The following is a 25323-nucleotide window of genomic DNA, read 5'->3' as shown; positions in this document are numbered from 1 at the left end:
GAAACTGAACCTACGAGCATAGCAAAAGCTATTGAATTAAGCTATCGTACAAGTAGATACATTTTATATAAATTTGAGTAACAAACTTACAGTTCTCTAAAAAATCTGTATGTAATTGAAACTGATAAATGGATGGCACAGTATCCTGGTAGATCTATTAATCGATACCTAGAGACGTTGACTTTCGCAGAAAATTTAAAAATTTGCAGATAATACAGCTTCAGTTTGGAAAATTCGTCATCGTCAACAATCTGCTGAGAGAAGTTGACTTTACGCTATCTTCAGTCATGAATATGTTATGTCCACCTTTTGACGACATCGTCGTTCAAAATCCACCGGCAAGTTCTCCAGATTTAAGACAAGATGTAGTATAAAGTCAAGATACTCAAAGTTACCAAACTGTATCTATTGCACTGTTGCACTTGTATCCAATATTTCGAAGGTCGCTTGAGTGCATTATGCAACAGACGCACTTTAACAGCCACTAGTCACATTCATTTAACATTTTTAATACCCATTAGTTTCATATTTCTTTGATCAATATGCTATTTATGATTTGTTATTACTGACTAATATTTATTACATTAGTGTAGACTTTTTTTGTAATTAACTGCTCGTATAACTATTATTTGGAAGCAATTTACTAAAAATTACATACAGTTTTCCCACACAACTCTAATGATCAAAACGATTTAAGAGCAATTAAATAACCTTTTTCACTAGTGTAAGCGCTTTCATATACCTCATCTTCAAACGAGTCGGAATTTTCAGCTTTAACTGATAACAAAAATGTATATTCCTTATACTTCTCCAGATTATCCACCCGAATGCAGTACTTTTCCCAAAAAGAACATTTTTGTATTTTAGTAACAACACTTCTACAATCTGCAGAAGAATTTCCTGTGTGTATCTTAATTTTTATACCGGTAGGTATTCCTGTTGGATTTAGATCATATCTGAAGTAGACAGTGTGTGAATCCATTGCATATATTTCAATATTTTTTATCAAGGGGCTATCTAAAATATAATAAAATATATAAAATAATACAATACATAGTACATCTTAAAACAAGCAAAAGATAAAGTATATTTATAAACCTATAACGTAAAAATGAATAAAACACATTAGGGCATAATGATAAAAATTATCGGGTTCTTCGATAAGTGTTTTTAGGACCATTTGATCTAATATTATACCACAAAGCAATCTAACCTACCTGTTAAACTCGATAGCTTGTATAGCAGGTTTCCTTTAAGTATTATTGAATTATTTAATCTGTACAGATGTCTGTTGTTACACAACTTTGTTGTTTTATTTGAAGAAACCTGTTACCAAACTGGTATAGAGAAGGGAATGGGAAAAATGATAATGATAATGATACTCCAATTCACCTATCATCCTTATCTTATTAGAAAATTATTTTACAGAGGAGGAAAGAAGAATACAGTTGTTGTTCATAAATCATCTTTACTACAAACGGAGTATGGAGAACCCTAAAAGAAACCTACTATCCGGACTGCCTGTTTTTATGTATTTCTCCCATTCACATTACTGACCACAGTACTGTCGACAACGTCAATACGCTCACACGCACATCTAAAAGGGTTCAGTTTTACTTTGAGGAGTATCAGTATCAGAATCAATTGTCAATATCATCAAACATCTTAGTTGGCCAGCACAATCGCCAGATATCAACATGAACGAACCGTGACGCAGAGAGCATATCGAACTATCCGGGTCATTCTAAGAATTTATTCTGAGAAGAATTACAGATATCACGTTACATATATACTATAAAATACAGTCTATTCAGTAAAACAGCCAATGCACGTCATCAAGATGTACGACGTCAGTGCGTCACGTGTATGTTTTGAAAAATGTTGTAGAGAGTTGACAAGTGTCGACCAGTACCATCACAAATCGAATGTTATGGACTAGTTCTGTTAAATGTTAGACACCTCGGAGGTTAAAACGAATTCTTGATTTTTAAAAAACTGCATTTGGTAATATCTTTGACGTAATTTATAACTTTTATTGGCTGTTTTATTGGAAGATCTATATTACATTTACACAGAAACAAAATATTATATCTACCTGAATCCAAAGTTTCAATTAGAAACTGTTGATCAGTTTCGTATAATAACGTCGAAATGGTAATATTGTATTTTGTTTTTGGAATCAAATCGGTAATTATAAATTCGCTATATCTGCTTGTTAAAAATCCTGCCGATCTCCGCCGTTTTGAACAAGTTCGATTTGAACTACCGTCGTCAATGCCCTACGGTACATCAGTGAACATTCAGAAAGCATTCACAGCAATCATACTGTAATAATAATAACAGTTTACTAAGCAATCCCGAAGCTGTTGAAGCTATAGTATTTTTGTAGCTTCCGTTCAAATTGTTATTTATTCACTGATACCAAACCACCATTGCCAATTACACTATTGAACAGCACGTATATATAGGATCCCAATTATACCAGAAAAAAATTCATTTTAGGGGGTGTTCTTGTTTTATTACATTTTGCAATCTTCTTTTTACTATCTAGGGTCAATCTGGACTGGACCTAATGCTTAACCTATGCTCCAAACCTGCGAGTGACTTACATGAAGATGATACCAGCCCCACCTGTGATGATTTTCCTTGTCGATTTTTACACCCTCGCCTTTTGGATAACCATAATTATAAACAATCACAAACATACATTTACAGCCATGTTTCAGCAGGACTTTCAACCCGCGACAGTCGCAACAGTAGAAGGACCGTCCTGTCACCTTGTGGTAGGGGTATTCTAGTCTATAAATTTGAAAATATCGAAACAGATATAAAACTGCAGAGAGAGAGAGAGACAGAGAGAGATACATTAGAGCAATTTTTAATCTTCTCTTGAATTAGTGAAACTTGAATCTTGGTAAGATAGTAACAGAAATAGTTTGAAAACAACAAAAATTGATGGAAAAAGGTAAAAGTTACAATAGCATTCGATTAGGTTTTGTTCGTCATTATACTTAATAATAGTTAATTGCAAATATGGTGCTGATCGAGAAGGATATTCCATCAAAAACTGTTTGGTTATGTGGAAGGAATAGGAAGCATTCAATACTCAATAAATATAATAAAATATATAAATGTATTATCATATTTAATAAATAATTATATATAATAAATATAATATTTCAATAAATATAATAACATAGTCAACCAAACAGAAGTAGTAATTGATAAATGGTGGAATCGTGAACTTGTTTTAAACAGATTAGAAATTAACTGTTTAGTGAGTGAATTGGATAGTGAGTTGGAAAGTAACAGTGACTGAAGGAAACTTTCAGGATATGTGATAATGCAGTGCAATGCTGGAAATTCCTCAGAGTGATGAGAGTGGAAACAACTAAAGGTATACACATAATTAATTGAATATAACTATGGAAAATGGTACAGTGATACCATGATAACTTGACAAGTAAACACAACATCGAAGGAAACAAGAACTAAACGTAAAAAGGTAAATATGTTCTCAAATGAAAGTACAATAGGTTTCTATATTTTCTATCTTTCAGTTATACAATTGTTAATTAAGTGGACTATATATTAGTACTTCACATGGTAGCGGGACTTTTGCCGGTCTGTAATGCGAACCTTTTTTATATCTGTTCCTATATATTTCCATGTTATCTACTTCCATGTTCCCTAAGCTTATATATTAAAACTTAAAGCTTCATTTCTTCATTTAATTCAAAATACCTTTCATCACACCTTAATTAGGACTCCGCAGATCCGCGTCCCTATTAATAAGAATTTTTAAACTCACCTGATATGTCAGCATATAAGTTGTTAAACTATCTGAATCCCCTTTATTCCAACTCAGATTAATAGACCTATCTTTAGTTATAATATCTATATGAGGAAAACCTTAAAAAACCATATAATTCATTAATGTTTATAAAAAATCACAAACTGGGTTAAGCATTAAAAGAACTAGAAATTTAATTTGCTATTATAATATTTTGCTTACTTTTAGCTTCATCAACATCTATTTTAGTAAGTCTTGAAGTTTCTGTACCCATAAACTTACAGTATAAATCGTTATCAATTTTTCCGTTCCTGTTTCCTATTGGTGTAAGTTTAAGATGACCAAACTTTACCTCTGAAAATAAAATCACATTAAATCATATAATAAAAAACAATACTTAAATGTACCGTTGTTATGACAAACTCGAACATCATCAATTGCCCACCATCCATCCGTCACATAAGTATGATTCACAAATTTGGTCTCCACAAAAAGACTTAAACTTGAAGACACGTCTTTTTGAGTCAGCATTATTTCAGTCCAACTTTCTTGCTGAAAATATATCATTATTTATTATTTCTGAAAACCTCCACATATTAGTAAGCTAATAGCATACAGGTTTGAATGAGCTAAAGAAGACATATAGAAGGAAATACAGCAACAAAGATAAAAATAAGTCAAGGTAAATAATCTCTTCAATAAAAGTAAAATACATTCCTTAGGTTGGCTAATTAGGTGGACTAGTCCTTCAAGAGATATTACTACATAAAAACACGCGTAGAAATCTACCTCATAGGTAGTTTGGAAAATAGTTCACTGTAAATATGATTAAACAAGTCCAACTTACAGTATATTGTTACTGTATAATTAACTCTAAATTAAATTCTTCGATAATATATGCATAATATGTACTATAATGCTAAAATATATTATATTAGACCACATCATTTTTTTAACAGTTCAATTGAAAAGTCCCCGGCCTGCCACATAGATGGCGCTACTAGAATTAATCCATATATTTTTTTCGTTAGCCCCAACCCTTAAAAGATGCGTGTATAAATTGACAGCTGTAGGATAATTAGTTTGTGAATTATAGTACTTTGAGTGAAGGAACGTTTGTTATCGTGAAAAAAAATTAATAAAAAGGTAAATCAACCATCAAAGATTGGTATGCTAAGTTTAGACGTGGTGAAATGAACACCCAAGACGGTGAACGCAGTGCACGCCCAAAAGAAATTGTTACCGACGAAAACATTTAAAAAATCCACAAAATGATTCTGAGTGACCGTGAATTGAAATTGAATGAAATAGCAGACACTCTAAAGATACCAACAGAATGTGTACATCATATCATTTAGGAATATTTGGTTATGAGAAAGTTCTGTGCAAAGTGGGTGCCGCACGAGCTCACTTTTGACCAAAAACAACGACGAGTTGATTCGGAGCAATTATATTTAAATATTATTTGGATTATGCTGTTATATTTAAATATGGTCTATGTCAATGTTTACTCATGTTTATTGCTCTTAGCGTAATCTTGTTAGATAAGATATATTTAGGATATCGAAGGAAAAGCCAGCAGCGGATCAAGGAAGTGCAATATACATTATTATATTAATATGTTTGTATTATAATTTAAATTAGAATGTAAAAGAGAAACGGAAAAAATCATTATAGTAGGAACTAGAATAAATAATAAATCTTCTTGTGGAAAAAGAGCTATGATAAGAATAAAAGAAATTAAATATATCAGAGGAATAGTACACGATGTTTATAAATATAGAGCAACCAATTAATCATTGACAAAAAATGGATAATAGGGGAATTGAAATAAATAATATATAGACGAAAATATTTAATAAATATACTAGAACTCTTAATGAAAATGACTAAAAACAGAAACAAGTCCAAACAAAAATTGTTTGTTTACAGTGTCAGGCCCCTTCGTGTGTTAATTAAAGATTTAACCTAATCATCTGAATGTTTTTGAATTCTAATGAAATTATTTTCCAAAAATTGATATAATACTAATGTATTTAAAAATTTTTTGTTGAAATTGTAAAGCACAATAACAAAAAAAATAGTATAGAAGAATTACGATGTTTGGGCTTTTGGTGTAGAGACTTTCTGGTTTTAAAGGGGTATCAGAAGTTGTCGACACATCCGATACGTCGATATAAGTGAGGTAACAATAACTATGGAGTACCTTAGCTGAAAATGCTAAACTATAAATGACTTATAATGAAGATTGGTCTCTCTGTTAAGAAACCCTAATATAGTTACGTTTAGAGAACAGTAAATCAATGCCAAGATATGTAAAGTTGTTAAAACAGAACAGAAGTAGAAATAGAACATTCAGGGATTACTATCACAACAGACTATATTAAGAACAAACTACTAGGTATAACAAACTACTAAAAGTAGATACCAGGAGCAGTAGAAGTGGGTTTAAAACAAGCAGCATTACCTGACAACCAGAGTGCAGGTAAACACCCAAAATTGTGCTCTAGAGGCAAGCAGCTACAGTGTTACAAACGTAAACAAATTGGATACTTTCACAATAAATAGCCATTTAAGGATAGAAATGTCAGCAATGTTAGGAAAGCAAGGACTATTTGTAATGCCTTTAGTGCAGTCTTTGTATTTAGAACCATTGGTCGTTTAATAAGTTGGAGAGGTAAATAGGCTCTGATGAGAGTGTAACATACATCCAACTGCCAAACAAGTGGTTGAAAATCAGTCAGAGTCATGTAGATTAGAAACAGGTAAGGGTGACCAATAAAACAAATGACCCTGTGACCTGTTCAATGAGTACAAATCTGACGACAGTTGTTGGAACAGATGAGTATGATATTCGGTTTGTGTTATATGTTCCAGGCTTGGCTACAAATGTATCTAGCTGCAAGGGGTTTAACAAGCAGAACAGGTTAGTGTAAACAGGAAATTCGCAAAAATCTACAAGAATTAAGAAGAGCCTATAAGCTTAACGTATTGAAGTCTAATAACTGTTTATTCCCAGCATCACAGGTCAATACAGGGGAAGTTTGGCATCGTCGTTTTGGACACCTTGATAGCGTTTATTTGAACAAGATGAAGGATGGGATTGTTGAGGGTCTTAATTATAGTGACATTTTAAATGTAAGAGAATGAAATATCCAAGTATGATGCGAAGGTAAGCAAACTGAAGCATCATTTAAATATAAGCGAGGTACATATACAGAGGTAAAGAATTATTGCAGATAATTCACATCAATTTTCTATTGGGCCACATGTCCAATACAAAATATTTCCGTTGGTTGATCAAAGTACTTTATAGCTTTTGTGGACGATTTTAGCCGAACGGATTTCTCGATTTCTTAAAAACAAAAGATCAACTTCCAGCATATTTTCACAAACATGGTCGAGAATCAAAGGAAACATAGTATAAAGTTGGCGATGATGAGTTGCGCAGCAAGGAGTTTGCGAAATATCACTGCAAAGGTATCATTCATCAAACAACAAACCCCAACAGAAAAGCTGTCGATAATATATCCCAAAGAAAAATAGAGATTTACTAGCAGAGATGTGAAATTTATCGAGAACGTTGCAGATGTTGCAGGAACAAATTCCGCACAAGAGTCCCCATTGTGAATGATATAATTCAAACAGACACATCTTCAGATAGTCTTGGTAACTTTAAGAATGATATTTTAGGCAATGAAATCGATTCATCTAGTTACGAACAATAAACCCAAAATCTGACAGTATTAAGAAGATAGGAAAGGGTTCCGAAACCCAAAATATTAGAACATATTTGCACTTATATTTGTCTGGGAAGTTCACAAAAAGAACATCCAGAAACTGCCAGGGATACCTTTCAGCGACCCAATGGCGAAAAGGGAGATAATCTCTAAAAACTTAGCTGAATTCATTTGAGAAAAACCAAGCATGTGAGGTAGTTGATAATCCTGCAAAACAGACAATAGTGCAGTGCAAGGGCAAAAAGTTGGCAAAACAAAAACTTAACGCGCCGTTGCTAAACCTACTAGTTTATCAAATTTTTAGCTTTTCTTAGTTGTACTAGGCAAAAGTGAATGGTTACTGGTTGTGTTAGATTACTTAACAATAATAACAGCCCTATTGGGTTGTCCCTAAATGTAGTGTATTTATTTTAAGTTGGTATCATATAGACTTAGGTGTTTACAGACAGTTGACATATATACTGAAACCTTATCGAAGAATTTGGGTTGAACTTTATATTTAAATTGATATTCCATGTTTTTATATTCACTCGAAATAAATCATTTGTCAAAACAGACCAGTAATTTTATGCTAATGGAAGTGTTGAAACTTTCAACCGCAATAATGATTGTAAAGGTCAATTGAAAAGTCCCCGGCCTACCATAGTAAAACACAATTTTTTCGCAAAATTCTTTTTTTTTTATTTAACATAACACATTTCAAGGGTGATACACTGATTACTGCGACCCTCCAACTTTTCGATACCGTTTTTCTAGTACGATTTGTCCTTTGCTTCAAAATAGGCCTCAGTTTCGGCTATCACCTCTTCATTCGATGAAAATTTCTTCCCAGTGAGCATTCTTTTGAGATCTGGAAACAGGAAATATCCACTGGGTGCCAGATCTGGAGAATACGGTGGCTGACGAATTAATTCGAAGCCCAATTCCTTTATATTTGCCATCGTTTTCACTGACTTGTGACACGGTGCTTTGTCTTGGTAAAGCAATACTTTCATTTTCTTCAAATGCGGCCGTTTTTCAACGATTTCGTCCTTGAAATGGTCCAATAACGCTAGATAATAGTCGCTGTTGACTGTCCTTCCTTTTTCGAGGTAGCGAATGAAAATTATTCCATGCGTATCCCAAAATACAGACGCCATAACCTTGCCAGCCGACTGTTGCATTTTCCCACTCTTTGAAACCGGTTCATCGTGTACAGTCTACTACTGTTTCATTCGTTGTCAGACATCGACGCAAAAACTCGGGTTTATTACGCTTGATCATCTTCAAACATTGCTACGAATTATCAACTCATGTCATTTGGTCAAAAGCGAGCTCGCGTGGCAACCACTTTGCACAGAGCTTTCTCATACCCAAATATTCGTGAATGATATGATGTACAAGTTCACCTAATAACTTTAGAGTGTCTGCTATTTCCTTCAATTTCAACTTACGGCCATTTAAAATCATTTTGTAGAATTTTTAAATGTTTTCGTCGGTAACAACCTCTTTTGGGCGTCCACTATGTTCACCGTCTTCGGTGCTCATTTCGCCACGTCTAACTCTAGCATACCAATAATTGATGGTTTATTTTCCTAGGGCAGTGTCTAGAAACTCGGCATCGAACCAAGTTTTTGCTTCAACTATATTTTTTCCCTTCAAAAAGCAATATTTTATCAACATGCGAAATTCCTTTTTATAATTTTTTTAACAATTTTAAAATTTGCTTCACTCAAAATGCTATAATATACAAACTAATGATCCGACAGCTGTCAAATTTATACACGTATCTTTTGAGTGTTAGGGCTAACTAAAAAACATAAGGATTTAATTCTTGTAGCGCCATCTATGCATCAGGTCGGGGACTTTTCAATTAAGCTGTTAATACTATGAATGTAATCCTTTGAAAGGATTCTTTGATTTCATTTGCTTGCTCTTAACAGAATTCAAACTTTCATCGCTCTAAATATAATTTTTACTTACTGTGGTTCTATCGTAACTCAGAATGGTTCGATTTGTTACATCCATATAATAGAAAATCATCTCACAATGTCTGCAACTAGCCACAAATAGAGAAATACATAAATCTCTGAACGGTATCTCTACTCGGGGCCCCATCGGAGAAACTTGAGTTGTTTTAGTCAAGAGAAAACGATCTAAAAATAGAAATAAAAAAATGTGTCGTGAGTATATTGCCTACAACAGCTTTCATCGTACAGAACTAATATACTGAATACATAATGTTATTCATACTAATAGAAAAATGTAACAGTTAAATATATTCTTTAAAAAATATTATAAAAGCTCTTTTCCATACTTTCGCTTATTTTCCACGCACTTGTCTGATTGCTACGTATAATTAAATTTAATTCAGTGTAACTCTTAAGTAGATCATCTGCATGTTCAACGATAACCCTGTTAATGTTTTTGTCGAGTAAAAGAATTTTTCCAGATGACTCAAAACCTATTTCAAAGTGTCTCCATGTACTCTCTAACAGTATGCTCCTAAAAGTCTAAACAAAAGAAATCTATTAATGAATGTACACATTAGTTAGGTTGATTTTTTAAACTTTGACAAATCATACTGATGTATTAATACCGTACTCGTGTTGCTTGTAAATGAAAACAAGTACAACACAACAATAGTAATAAATTAATTTGTGAATTAAGATTGTACTAAGCATATCGCTATCTGTATATTAAAATTCTGTTTGGTATAATTATTCAACAACATTAGGAGGAACTTCGTTTATTCGCTTTAATACTGACTGAATGAATGAAATGAATGCAGTAGAGAAGACGGGGTAACGATAACTATTCTAGTTTAAAGATATTTTAATCCACATCTTCGGATTTGGCGCATGCACATATTGGCTCCATTTAATTTTGAAACAGATAATAAACCGAGTTTGGCGTATGCTTATATACCGATTTATTTACTTATTTTCTTTATTGTGATTATTAGATTTAATGTCGAATATATTAAGCAGGTAAATAGGTTCAGGAAATAAATAAAGATGGTAAAATTTTAGAAATAACACCTTTTATTGAAAAAGGTATTCAATAAAACGAAATAATAAAAATATTATTCTATATGCATTTGCATTTTTATGAAAACACCATATTTAACTAAATTTACATGTTAACAAGAACTCCAAGAACAATATAAATAAACATTGCTATAAGACATACCAAAATCGTTTAGATCAAATCTAGCCAATATAGTTAAAATCAAAAGAAGAAACCACCACTATATATGAAAGCAGTAAAATTTTCCTAAAATTCTCCAAATATTATCGCTAGTATTCTTGATCCACAAATACATTCATTAGATCATTAGCGTGTCATTGATAGTTTTATATTTTGTTTTCTTAATCCAGTTCTACTTTTGTTAGCAAATTTAATTATTTCATAGTATCATTGTACACTGTTCTTGGAGGACTAATCCACCTAATTAACAAATGTACATCTGACAAACGTATTTTACTTTCATTCGAGAACGTATTTACTTTCTTCGTTTAGTTCTTGTTTCCTTCAATGGTGTGTTTACTTGTCAAGTCATCTTAGTATCACTGTATATTTTATTTCTTCTTCTACTACCTGTGTACTCATTCTTCATAAAATTAGTCACTGAATTCTGTAGAATGCATTTACCATATCTGCAAAATAGGTAGTATTCATTGTTTCCTCATACATTGTAACCTAATGCTTAAGTTATTAATTAATTAATTAAGATTTATATATTCTGTTTATGTTATTAATATGTTAATATATTTCCAACATCATTATTTTTTATAAATAAAAATACACAAATATGATAAATGACTGATTTAATGTTGAAACTATATGTAAAGAGATAAAAAATGTTGAATAAAACGAAATAATAAAAATAATTTTTATATGTCTTTCTATTTTTATGAAAACACCACATTTAATTTAATTTACATATTTGAACAATTAACAGGAGCTCCAAGATTATCTCAAACACAGCTAATACAGTTAAAATCAAACGAAGAAACTACCACCATATATAAATGCAGTAGAACTTTCCTAAAAATCTCCAAATATTATCAACTATGTTCGCTACTATTCTTAATCCACAAACCCCATTAACGAATTGACCACCTCGAGCTTTCGATATACATTTACTAGCCTAAAACGAATAAATACATCATCATTTTTACAAAACAACAAATTATTAACCTACACTTTTATAAAATAATGCATTGTATTTTCCTTGTCTTTATATTATTAGAGTGTCGTTGATAGTTTTATATTTTGTTTATTTGTAAACTGTTCTTACATCTTAGCAAAATGCTGACTATTTTCTTATTGTCTGAATTTCACATTCTTCAACTTTTACGCTCAACATTTTCTAGCTACATATTATCTATAAAATAAAATTTAAGTCATTACTAAAGTATATTATATTTAAAATAAATATATAATTACTACCAGTTACTGCAGTTTTTGCTACTATTCTTGATGGACAAACCTCATCAATGACTTGACTACCTTACTTACACTTACTTATCTGCACTTACCTTTGTTCTTTCATATCTTAAAAGGAATATATGTTAAACCACCGAGAATAACACAAAAATTTAATTGTTATTGGTATAGAACTATTAATGTGATACAAAATCTAACTATTTAAGATTGTTTTGTCGTTTTGACTTGATGGACTGTACCGATTGACTCGAAAAGAATGTACCACAATTAGAAAAGGAAGACAATATAGTTCGTACTTTTCTATAGTTCGTTCCTTGCAGGAGAGTGCGCATGCGCCTAATCCGGATTTATTTATCCTTTTATCCCTTTTATCTTTATAATGGAGAACCCAAGATCTCTATCAAAATGTAACTCTGCTGGATTTTGGTAACTTAATCATTGTTTTTATGGCTAAATTAACTTGACTAATATCTTAAGTTAAAATAATATTAAATTTCTACAAATAGGCACTATAAATATTTCTTTAGTATCCATATTCCTATTATAATATTCATTATATCTTACTCTATATTTTATCGATGTATCCTTTGAGTCGGTAATATTGTCCTTCCACGTGTAGAATTTGAATACATTTATTTCTTTTTTGCTTATGTTGAATTGGTAGCAGAACCTATTCTGCGTTGTCTCTTTAGAACATAATAGAACCATCACTGGACCGGTAGATCTAATCGACAAACCATTTCTTTGATCCGCCAGTATGGTATATGTTCTTTCATCCATCTTGTCGCCTTTGTTTGTTAATATAATTGTTGGTAGATCTGTAAACAGAACAAGATCAGAATTCAGCATATATTAAAACAATTTGGGGTATTTCTCTTCTTTATTTTTAACATGTAAGCGTACTGTCAGTGTTGATTTTTATTATCAACCTTTACTAAGCGACGCTTTTCAGTTATTATAGAAGACCCTCATTTCAAAGGTGATCTCGAAAAGAATCATGTAGATTGTACTTAATATAATTCGTAAAGGATGTCTAAACACTTAAAATCTTCACGGGTGACTATTAAATAATTTAACAATCTTGCATATATAATAGGAATCTTTATAGGAACTTTCAACGGTTTCCAAAGCTTACAATGCTTTGAAATCGGAGAGAGCATATAGTTCTACCGGAAAATCATTATTGATCTTTTTTTTCCGGAGAAGTCCGGAGCTCGGGTTGTAATCCCCATTTTTTTAGTGATTCAGCGCGGGTAAGCGGCTTAACGAAGTAACGGGGCCATCCAAAAATATATAGACATCATGAAAGATGAGCACCGATATATGCGGCAACATCACTCGAGAATATTTCGGCTTGGTTATTAGTGATAGCTTATATTTGAGTATTAGTTTCATAAAATAATATGAAAGTCTCATAAGGATCCGATCAGAAATGAATATTGATAAAACCCATTAGGTTGAATTTTATTTTATATTACTTTGATTATTGTGATTATATAATATTACATCTTATTAATAGTCATTATTGAATTTAAGTGGTATATAAACTAGAATTAATTAACATAGTTGGCATCTAGATTGCCAGGTTATAATAGTAATTTCCATACTTGTAATTTTTGAAGATAAAACATTTTTGATATGATAAGTACAAACTGAAAAAAAACGAGTAATCCAGTATATAAAGCAATAAGTACAAAACTGTGAGATACAATTAGTAAATTAATTTTAGAACATATTTGTTTGGAAAGAGAATATTAAATTCGCATATAAAATAAGTTCTTAATTAAATAAATTATATCATATTTATTTATTATATCGAAATCAGTCTCTATCTAAATTGTAGACTACACTAATTTAAACTATTGGTTGCCAATATAAACCGCCCTAAATATAAGCAGGTCTAAAATTCATATTTCATTTTTTTATAGAATGAATTACGTTATTATTAGTTGTTCATCTTTGATTTATCAGAAATTATAACTCAAACTATTCAATAATTATATTTCTTTTTCTCTTGACGGCTTGCCGACCTATCTCAACAACCGAAATGTGCTGCAAGCCCTAGTTTAGTTCTAATCTGTCAGCGCTTGTAATAATTTTTAAGTTCACATCATAATAAGCCTGAAGTAAAATGTTAGAACATAGAAATGTAAACAAAATTCGACTGAGGTCGTTTATATGTGTCGATGACCTTAAACGCAAATGAGAATATATTTTAACGAATTTTACGTTTCATGCATTTATTCATTTACTAATTTATATATTGTTACTTTTTAAAATTCATCAACAACTACGCAATATTTTAAGAAAATCGGTTAACAGCACGAGAAAATATACCGACGTTTTTTGATTTTTCTTAATTATATATTACTGTGTTTATAGGGACTCAATAGCGAAAGCGTTCATACCCAATGAGCTAATTTTTTTCATATACATATATTTTAACGTACTTCTTCTGTACAATGCCGTGAAATATATTTTGGTTGATATAGTAATTACAGTTATGTAAATTTGTATATTTTTATATTAGGCTATTAGTAAAAATCAAAAAGAAAACTATTTGACAATTAGAGAAAACTATTTACCGAAGGTTAAAACTGTTAAAAACCTTTAATTTGTTGACTAATTTTAAATGACGAGATAGGGTTCTTTAAGTCTTGACTGAAATACATATAGAATCTACTAGATATATTTAAAACTAAGTAACGACCAACGATTAATTTACATTACTGCAAAACAATAGATTGTAGGGTTTTTAAGGCTGTATAATTATATCCAAATTATAATTAATTATTGCCATAATATATAAGGCATATGTAATACACAAAATAAATTATTTATACTATTCACCAACTGTAGTATAATATTTTATTGCTAAATATATCATATTTTATATTATATATTAATGTTATAATAAATTCTAAGAATTAATTCTGCCTAATCCCTGTTAAATCGCTTATATGTATACCAAATAAGTTTGTCGATATAATTTATGACAACTAATTCTTTCAAAACATATCAATCATATTTTTCAAGATAAAAGTAAGTGCCGATGGTGCATAGTTATTCTGTTTTTTTTCCTATTTTCTTTTCCGTCCTTCTTCCTAAATGGTGAAAATTGAAAACAAAATTACATTAATAATTCAGAATGGGATTATTATAAAATAAGATTCCACAATATGATTTCCTCGAAACAAGTATGGTTATGGAACTAAGATATTGTCAATTTTTAACAATAACAATAATGAAATTTTTAATAATAAAATATTAAGCACAGTCTGTCGCAAAATTAACTTATTTAGGTTAAATATTACTGAAGAGAATTTGAAATTAGTACATTATATATAGTTAATAAGTAATTACAGTAACAAAAATATAGATATTAAAATATTTTGTTCACTTAACGCTTATTAAGCGTTAATTCAAATCTGATAATCTCGAACTGATGTAAATTTAAAACATATCATTTATGTCGTAATTTAGTCATTGCCCTTTTGAAATATAAACAGAAAGATGCATAAACCCGGCAACAGTGCCGGATTTCGAGAGAGTGTCAGAAGAATTTAATATATACACGTTGGACACCACCTTGTATTGCAAATATATAAAAATGCATGTATATACATTTTTGAAAATAACTTACCCCTCGGTTTTCCCCGAGTTGTTTCCGTTTTATTGCCAAAAATTGTTACCGGATCGAATGGATCATAGATATGACATGGACCTCATCATATATATACATATATATATATATATATATATATATATATATATATATATATAATATATAATAATATAGGTACTTTTAGCCTAAATATAGATATATAGATATATAGACAATTTCAAAATTGTTTCAAATACTTAGTGTACAAAAATCGTAGAGAGAGTATTATGGTAGAAGCTTACCTTCCCATCTAATATCCTCTAGCAGAGACCTATTATCTTCGAAATTCCAATTTTCCAAACGCCACAACTCAGAACAGTTTTCGCCTGGTGAAAATTTGCAATTATAGTCGTTCTGTATGCTGGGTAGATATTTGATTTCTGAAAATAAAAAAACACGTATAATACGTCCGAATTATGATTAATGACTAGATTATAACTTATAAACGTAATAAGTTTATAAAAGTTAATTCAACTGAAACGAAATACGTTAACCAGAACAATTGTTATACACGAAACTTTTGCATAAAAATATTTTGTCCTTACACACACAGCTTTTGTCATATTGATCATTTATTCATTTATTTATAAGATTCTTTCTTACAAACTTAGAGGTAAAAAATGTCTTGTAAATGGCATTATAGTCGTTTTGTAAATTTTATGTTACATCTTGCTAAAAAAACTGTTTGTGTTTCTCGACAGTTATAGTAAAATCAATCTAGATCTTTATTTGGAAGATGTAATCACCACATGTGCTTCTGGTAAAGATAATAAACGCTGTATATCTGATAGTTAAAAGATAGAAAAGAATAATTTCTTCAAAGACAATAATGCCAGTTGGTCTTGCAAAGAAAACAACATATATATAAATATTCATAAATATGATTCCAAATATATTCAACGTTTTGCTGTAGTGTTAGAAACTTTGCTCGTTATTACTTACATAATATCAATTCACTGTTAATTATTCATTCGTCGTTATACTTGTTAACTTTAATCCTTTAATCTTAATATTATTTGCACAACAATATTTATACCAATTTTAGAAAAATTAGACGGTACTGAATAGTAACTGTACTGTACTAAAATTTAATGTAGGTTAATTAATACTAAGTTGGATACTTTATAGTAGTTTAAGTGGATACTCTAGTCTAGGAACATGAAAAAAAAAACGAAAATTCTCATATTTTTAGAGCTTAACCCTTTGAGATTATACCCGTAACAACAAACGAATCTACAAACGAAATTTAAAGGCTCTTCGAAATCAATTTTTTCGAGAAGGTAATTAAAAGGCACGTTTAAAATAAAGTCAGTGAAGCTTCAAACATAATTTCAACAGTGTCGAAAAAAGCAGTTTTGAATAAAACGTAGTCGATCCAAAATAAATATGAGCAGCAGTTGACAGTGCAGTTTGCAAGTTCATTTTTATATTTCGTTCGTTACAATTTGAAAGAGATTTAAAGCTGTTTGATGCGTCCGAACATGGAACCGAATTAGCCAATAAAATTCTTCATAGCAAAAATGATAAAACATAGAGGTTATAAACAGACAAAGTTTGTTGAAAACTTAGATGTAAATCATCCTTCTGTACACTGATACGAGACACAGGTTTTAAATGATGCAAAAATACAGTTTTTAAATCATATCATCAAATTAAAGAATATTCTTTATTTAATTTGGTATATTTAGATGAAACATGCATATTCTAAAATGGAATACTGGGCAACTTATATTTCTACTAATAAAAAGAGAATAAAACGACAACATTTGAAATATCAATATTCCTGCTGAAAATAGCAATTGTTTTATTCCTGATTCCTATTTAGTGTTGTTAGGATAATGTATGATGCACCACACCATAGCGCACTGGTGGAAAAGATCCCAAAAAGTGAATCCACAAAGCCTGTAACATCTGTAAGGAATGTCTTGCAAAACATAAATTACCTTTTGAAAATACCATGTTGAAAAACTTTTTGCTTAGTAGACGTAAATAAAATTTGAATTGTTTTAAATAGTTGACTATTTTTTTAATATGATACAAAGATACAAAGTGAAAAATGACACAATGGAGATGAAATGGCTGAACAGTATGGCCGCGGGTTATTACACCTTCTTCCCTAGCACCATATTTTCAAACCAAACGAATTGATATGGCAAAGAGCTAACATATTACAATGGACATGCAAGTTGAGAATGATGTACAGTTAGGAATTATCTCTAAGAATAGAAAAAAGCACTCTTTATAGTAACACATTTGGACTAGATGAACTCCATTAAACATAACGAAGAAGAAATTGACGTGATGGTGTGATCAACAAATGTTAAGTTGGTTATAAATGAACTTTACTTTATTGGTATTTTTAAAGGGCCTCTGGATGCCGCGTTACTTAAACAGCCATATCACAAAAAATAATTAAATATTAAAACATCTTCTCAATGGTATATTCTTGAAAGTTTTTTTTTATTTCTAGACTAGAATACCCCTTTAATTCCGAGGACTTAATTTAAATAAAGCTTAAATAATTGCAGTTGAGATAAACACTGATTAATAAATGATAAAATAATTTAGCAACGAAATTGAACCAACTTCAAAAAATAAATAAGGAATTCACTAAGAATTAAAAAATAGTCAAACTTATTTTTATTCTAACAAAATGTTTAACACAATAAAAAACATTTTAAAATAAAATATGTAATAATAATAGTGGACTTTGAAGTCGGTGGATCAGGACTAATAGTCTATTCAGTGCTTTTTTTAGTAATGCATCGTGGATATTGGCGATGTCGAAACATTACAATGTTGCCACATCAACTCTGAGTTTTAATTCAGTTTGGCTTTGACATACAAAAAAATTCTATTCCTGTCGACATACAAAGTGGGTGACGACCATCTTGATATTGGTTCTATATGAGACCAAATATACCAAATGTATAAGAACAGTAAGTACACAAACTATTTTATCGATATAAATATAATTTAATAAAATTATTTTAGATAAAATTTTCTCTCTGGAAAGTATACATAAAAGAATTAGGGACATACAGCTTTTTGAGGGATATAAAACATCCTTTCAAACACTCTTATAAGGTATAGGTTTTAAATGGTGCAACGATAACCCTCGGAGAGGTTTAATGGAACTTCCCGACATTACCTTAAAAAGAACTCAATTAAAATATTAAATAATATAAGAAACTTGTAGAATATAAAATATTTTAAAATGGTACATTGTGGCACTCTTGGCAAGTAACAAAAAAAGTGTAAAGACAATAAAAATTGATGGAAAAAGGTAACAGTTACAGTAGCATTCAATTGGGTTTTGTTGGTTATTATATTTATTAATAATTAATTGCCATATATATTCCATGTATATTCCATCAACAACTGTTTGCATATAAGCATTGTCAACCATGACACCTTCTTGTATTTGGTTTGTATGACCTCGATAAGACATACAAATGAAATAATTGATAAATGGTGGAATCGTGAACATGTTTTATACAGATTAGAAATTAACAGTTTAGTGATTGAATTGGACAGTGAGTCGTAAAGTGAAAGTGATTGAAGGAAAATTTCAAAATATATGATAACGCTGTGCAATGCTGGAAATTCCTGAGACAGAGTGATGAAAGTGTAAACATCAAAAAGTATGCACATAATTAATTGAATATGACTGTAGAAAATGGTAGGGCGTAAAAGATTTATGTGCACAGATACGATTGTAATTGTTCAAAATAAAACATAAGCATTAGGTTAGAACATATGAGTAGAGAATGAATACTAACTGCTTTGTAGATATGGTAAATGCATTAGACAGAATTCAGTGATATTCAGGTATACACAGGTAGTATCAGAAGAAACAAAAATACAGTGATACCAAGATGACTTGGCAAGTAAACACACCATCGAAAGAAGCAAGAACTAAACGTAAAAAGGTTAACATGCTCTCGAATGAAAGTAAAATACGTTTCCCAGATATACAATAGGACGAATTAGAAGGATTAACTATCCAGGGCGATAACACTGCATAAAAAACACGCCTAGAAACTCTACCTCATGGATGATGTAGAAAAGAGTTCAATGTAAACAAATCAAATATAACCTACAAACTATTATACCTGTGTTCTTAATTGTAGCTCTAAGTCCTTCGATAATATATGTATTAGATATACTATAATGTTAAAATAAATTATATTTGATTACATTTTTCTTTAATTATTTTATTTAGATTAAAATTTTTTTGTATGTCAAAGCCAAACTTAATTAAAACTCATAGTTGATGCGGCAACATTGTAATGTTTCGACGTCACAAATATCCACGACGCATTACTAAAAAGACTTTTGAATCAACTATATATACTACAATTAATGCTTAAAAATCAAACTGAATGGCTTTGAACTCAACGACTTCCGATCTTCCGCCGCATCAGCTCAGCGATAACATTATACCCAAATATCAGATAATTTTACATAGAAAATGTGTGAAAACCTTATGTGTCTCTGAAATTTAATGCGTTTCCCTCGATTTCCCCCCGTTTCCCCAACAGATCACGATTTGGTTACAGTGGGACCTCTCGCAACATCGAAGGGCACTGTTTCGAGTAAAAAAAGAATTTTTAAAATCAGTTTCTAGAGTCGCTTAAGTAAACAGACTCGTATTTCCAAAAATAATGCTTGATAAGGAATCACCTAAAAAGATGGATTTTTTTACAGAATAGAATTAAAGCGCTTGAAGCGATAGGGTAACAGAGTGTGTAAAAAAATCTCAAAAATATTCACCATGTAGATTAAATAATAAATTAATAATAATTAATAGAAATGATAATTAATTTTAGCAAGTAAGAAGTGTCGTAAAGTATTTTGATGATTAGTATAGTATTAAAAGTATTGATTGAGCATATATGCTATCATAATCCGACTGAGGAAATCACTTTCAACAACTTTACTTACGAAAACTAATCACGTATACTTACTAGATTCTTCAAAATTATCCAAATGGAACTGTTCCAGCGGATAAACCCACCCAAGGGCTTTATGTCGATCAAATTCTTCCACTATGCAGCTTGCTTGCACTTCCCGATCCCCACCATTTTGCATATACATTAAATTAGCGAAAGCATTGTTAATCAGTATTTGTGAAAAAACTGTAATATAACTTACGCAAAGCATATTGTATACGTATTAGTATTTCATACCAAACAAATGTCCGTTATGTATGTTATAACGTCTTGTTAACAAATGTTCCTTGAAAATAGTATTCATAAAACTGCTATATCACTATGTGATATTATTTATCATTATATAAACATCGAACGTAAATACCCATGGGTGGGTATGACTACGATGCGAAAAACACATTTCTCAATCTAATCCCAATATTAAAAGTTTCTCCCAGTGTTAATTTTTTGTTTTAGATTCTAATCATTATTTAAATAAGCAATAATGGCGCAGAGGCCGAAAAATATCGATAATTTTAAAAGAGGGTATCAGACTTCGAGTTTCAAAGGAATGTATTTATATTAAAATGTCTACTACTACTACTAACTAAAAATAGCCTTGTCATAGTCATATTTTACATAGTTACATATTTTATTGAATTAATGGCGAAACATCTTACTAATTATCAGCGCTTGAATATATTTACTAAATTCGCTCTATGTGGATATTTTCATTGCTTCATTTATGGTTAATATAACTTTTATCTTTTGTACATATTAATCATCTGATTTACCTATTGAGAAACAGTAAATTGAATAAAAAACGAGGTTTATTTGATAAAAGAATAATTTCCTTACTTACATTTCTAAATAAAATGTTATGATATAAATAAGTTATCATATGGTAAAGGATTTTAACCACAAGAACTATTAAATTACTTGAAAATACTATTTTATTTAACGGAAAAAAAAGATAGAAGGCGACACTGATGGATTTTATATATTAGAAAACAAACCAACCCGTCGCACTCTTTCACCATTTAGTTAGTTTGAGAACAGATGGCCCTTATACATATGGAGGGCCTCTCTTGACCGGAAAAAAATCTAAATAAAAAGTTGCTGTGGTTTTTAAAGAAAACATTTTCAGTTTACTTTCAGCATTATCCAAAATAATTAAAAAGAAACCGTCCTCATACGAAGCGAGCGACGAATTAAGATCAGCCTATATAAATTTTAACAGACATCAAAAATATAAAATGTGTATTTCTTATGTTAATACGATTATTTTAGAAGAAACTCTTTTCTGAGGATTATTTCTGACGGAAAAATGTTAACGCTGAAATAACAGTCGTTGAAAACATAACAGATATTGTAAAAGTGATTAATTAATATACTGTAGGAAATCATATTGTAGATTGTGAAAAATTTCTGCTATGTGCATATGTCTAATTGTTCAGAATATACATGACCATTTGATAGTGTTTTTTAAGGCTGTATAATTATATCTAAATTATAATTAATTATTGCAATAATATATTAGGCATATGTAATACACAAAATAAATTATTTATACTATTCAGCAACTGTACTATAATATTTTATTGCTAAATATATTATATTTTATATTATATATTAATGTTATAATAAATTCTAAGAATTAATTCTGCCTAATCCCTGTTAAATCGCTTAAGTGTACACCAAATAAGTTTGTCGATATATTTTATGACGACTAATCCTTTCAAAACATATCAATCATATTTTTCAAGACAAAAGTAAGTGCAGATGATGCATAGTTATTATGTTTTTTTTCCTGTTTTCTTTTCCGTCCTTTTTCCTAAATCGTGAAAATTAAAATGTCAGATAATTTTTTTTTATTATAACAGAATTACTATAACGGCAAAAACAGAAACTATACACATATAATATAATACCTCTTAATTATTTAATTATACAAAAATGTCAGTGGTAACTATTTACAATCATATAACAAAATTACATTAATAATTCAGAATGGGATTATTATAAAATAAAATTCCACAATATGATTTCTAAGATATTGTCAATTTTTAACAATAACAATAATGAAATTTTTAATAATAAAATATTAAGCACAGTCTGTCGCAAAATTAACTTATTTAGGTTAAATATTACTGAAGAGAATTTGAAATTAGTACATTATATATAGAATAATTGTTGTTAAAATACTAAGTTAATAAATAATTACAGTAACAAAAATATAAATATTAAAATATTTTATTCACTTAACGCTTATTAATCGTTCACTCAAATCTGATAATCTCGAACTGATGTAAATTTAACGTCCTCATACGAAGCGAGCGACGAATTAGGATCATCCTATATAAATTTTAACAGAGATCAAAGATATGAAATGTGTATGTGAAGAGGTGAAATGTATTTCGTATGTTAATAACGATTATTTCAGAAGAAACTCTTTTCTGAGGATCATTTCTGACGGAAAAAGGTTAACGCTGAACTAACAGTTGATGGAAAAAGGTAATCGTTGAAAACATAACAGATATTGTAAAAGTAATTAATTAATATACTGTAGGAAATCATATTGTAGATTGTGAAAAATTTCTGTTATGTGCATATGTCTAATTGTTCAGAATATACATAACCATTTGATTTTGCGGATAAGACAAATACATTCGCGAGAATGCAGTGGTTAAATGTAGTTTTATTAAGAAAATGGATAAGGGTAGTCATAGAATAAACTAGAGAGAAATGCAATAATATACAAAGTAGCAAACACTCGCAATGTTTCCATATTTAACTTTGATATATAATATTATTTTAATATAAATAAGACAATGAAACAAAAATGTTATAAAATAAAATTTGTTTTAACCTCATAGCACTTCTATGAATATATATATATATATATATATATATATATATATATATATATATATATATATATATATATATTATCGAATGACTTAAACTACAGAAAATTATAACAACCCTAATAATCTGAAGTTAATGTCCATCAAAGTAATGTAATTTATTATTATTAGAGAAAAGAGGTAATAACCTATTTATATTTAAATATTTTTTTTTGCTCGTGTAAACTGCTTGTGTTTTGTAGTTAGTCTTTGGCACACCCTATTACAATTCGATTTCAAAATGGTATATTGTGGCACTCTTGGCAAGTAACAAAAAAAGTGTAAAGACAATTAAAATTGATGGAAAAAGGTAACAGTTACAGTAGCATTCAATTGGGTTTTGTTGGTTATTATATTTATTAATAATTAATTGCTATATATATTCCGTGAATATTCCATCAACAACTATTTGCATATGTGCAAGGAAGCATTGTCAACCATGACACCTTCGGTTTGTATGAACTCGATAAGATATACAGAGGAAGTAATTGATATACACAATATACACAATGATATAGACGGGTGTAAATGGTTAGTGACTATGATCTTGACACAGTCAAAGTGGCAGCAACTGCGCGTATCCTTCACCATGTATTAAATGTTTCTTGAAGGACTCTTACGACTTGTATGAAGAAAATTAATTTGTCGGATATATCGCATTTTATCCTTCATTACTCTTCCCTTAAATGTTTGGTACTGAAGAAGTAGGCTTGCTTAACTCCACTTCTCGCAACTGATAATTGTCTCAATATAAATATAAGCCAAAAAATTTCACACATTTCCAAGGTCAATATACTTTTCGATATTTATATGCTGATATACACTATCTTTCAGGTCCTTCAAGAGGCCAATTGTTTGTTTCCAAATACAGTATCTAGATATGCGTGATCAGTACTTAAAATGACTGTTGCAAGAAAAGTTAACAGATATAAAACAGTTCCATAGGATTTTAATTCCTCTTTTGTTAGTGATTTGTTCGTTTCCATTTAGGGCATAAGACAAATTGGAAAGCAGTAGATAAATGACAAGCATAGAGGGCAATTTATAGAAGAGCTATCTGCAAGGGTCAGATCGAAGACTGGAATAATTAAGCAAAGAACGATGTAATTTCATTTAAAAACTTAGGTAAAGAGATTATCCTTTCAATCTCTATGTTGTATTTATTGTTTCCCAATACAATATATGTTTTAGGTGAGAAATATGGATAACATAGGGACTATATGAATACATAAATCAGGTAGTGAAAATATGTAAGAGTTAAAATGAAATTGCCTACGTAATTTGCACAGATGGAGCGCAAAAGACAAATAGAAGAATTTATGAATAATTAACTATATTGAGATATTTAACTATTAATGAAATGAGGTATGTGACTACGTGACATTTTATTCTTTGAACTTTGTGTTAATTAATTTGGTTTTTTACTTACAAACCTAAGTTTTGAAATAACAATAATTGACTTAATTGTTGAAAATATATTCCTTTAATATACATTTCCAAAGTGTGTATTATAAACATGTATTACATTTTTCGTTCGTATATAAAAATAAAGAAAGATTATGCATATTTATATCTGAAGCTTTGAAGCTGTTATAATTGTTATAATGTTCAGTGGTGTATTAATTTACACTTATTGATACATTATATTATACATACATAATGGAAATTCGACTTAATTAAACTCCATTCAAAAAAAGTTATTAAATTCTCCGAGGTCTTGAGATAATTTGCATATATTTTGATATGTTTGAATATAAATATAAGATAGTTAAGCTTTTAATATAAAATAAAGGTATTTAAAGACGAATATTTGGAATATTTATTGACAAAGATATTTGCGTAATAGATTTTTATC

At 29.9% G+C, this 25323-nt stretch overlaps 1 protein-coding gene and 1 long non-coding RNA gene across 3 annotated transcripts in view; both read right to left on the bottom strand.

Moving 5' to 3' along the window:
• Window positions 1–20877, bottom strand: part of LOC143196266 (uncharacterized) — a 71384-nt gene extending 50507 nt beyond the window's left edge. The window contains exons 1-10 of one of the 2 annotated variants that reach the window (XM_076403927.1): window positions 20599–20877; window positions 15871–16008; window positions 12529–12782; window positions 9830–10025; window positions 9496–9668; window positions 4201–4345; window positions 4016–4147; window positions 3812–3912; window positions 2096–2279; window positions 712–1017 (exon numbers count right to left, since the gene is read on the bottom strand). In XM_076403927.1, the coding sequence (XP_076260042.1) occupies window positions 712–1017; window positions 2096–2279; window positions 3812–3912; window positions 4016–4147; window positions 4201–4345; window positions 9496–9668; window positions 9830–10025; window positions 12529–12782; window positions 15871–16008; window positions 20599–20794 (1825 nt within the window). In that variant the 5' untranslated portion in view covers window positions 20795–20877. The remainder of the gene's footprint in view (window positions 1–711; window positions 1018–2095; window positions 2280–3811; window positions 3913–4015; window positions 4148–4200; window positions 4346–9495; window positions 9669–9829; window positions 10026–12528; window positions 12783–15870; window positions 16009–20598) is intronic. The other variant, XM_076403931.1, reaches the window with a different exon arrangement.
• On the bottom strand, window positions 11403–11857 carry LOC143196281 (uncharacterized). Its single transcript, XR_013005717.1, has 3 exons — window positions 11720–11857; window positions 11618–11665; window positions 11403–11562 (listed from the first exon to the last, which is right to left on the bottom strand). It is a non-coding gene; the product is annotated as an uncharacterized LOC143196281 (long non-coding RNA).
• Window positions 20878–25323: the final 4446 nt, after the last annotated feature.

The sequence above is a fragment of the Rhynchophorus ferrugineus genome, unplaced genomic scaffold (genome assembly GCF_030347505.1).
Source record: "Rhynchophorus ferrugineus isolate W39M unplaced genomic scaffold, kcgeb_rfMv2 rfM4, whole genome shotgun sequence".
Classification (NCBI taxonomy): domain Eukaryota; kingdom Metazoa; phylum Arthropoda; class Insecta; order Coleoptera; family Curculionidae; genus Rhynchophorus; species Rhynchophorus ferrugineus.
Note: the sequence above shows the minus strand (reverse complement) of the source record. Positions and strands in the feature narration are given on the sequence as shown.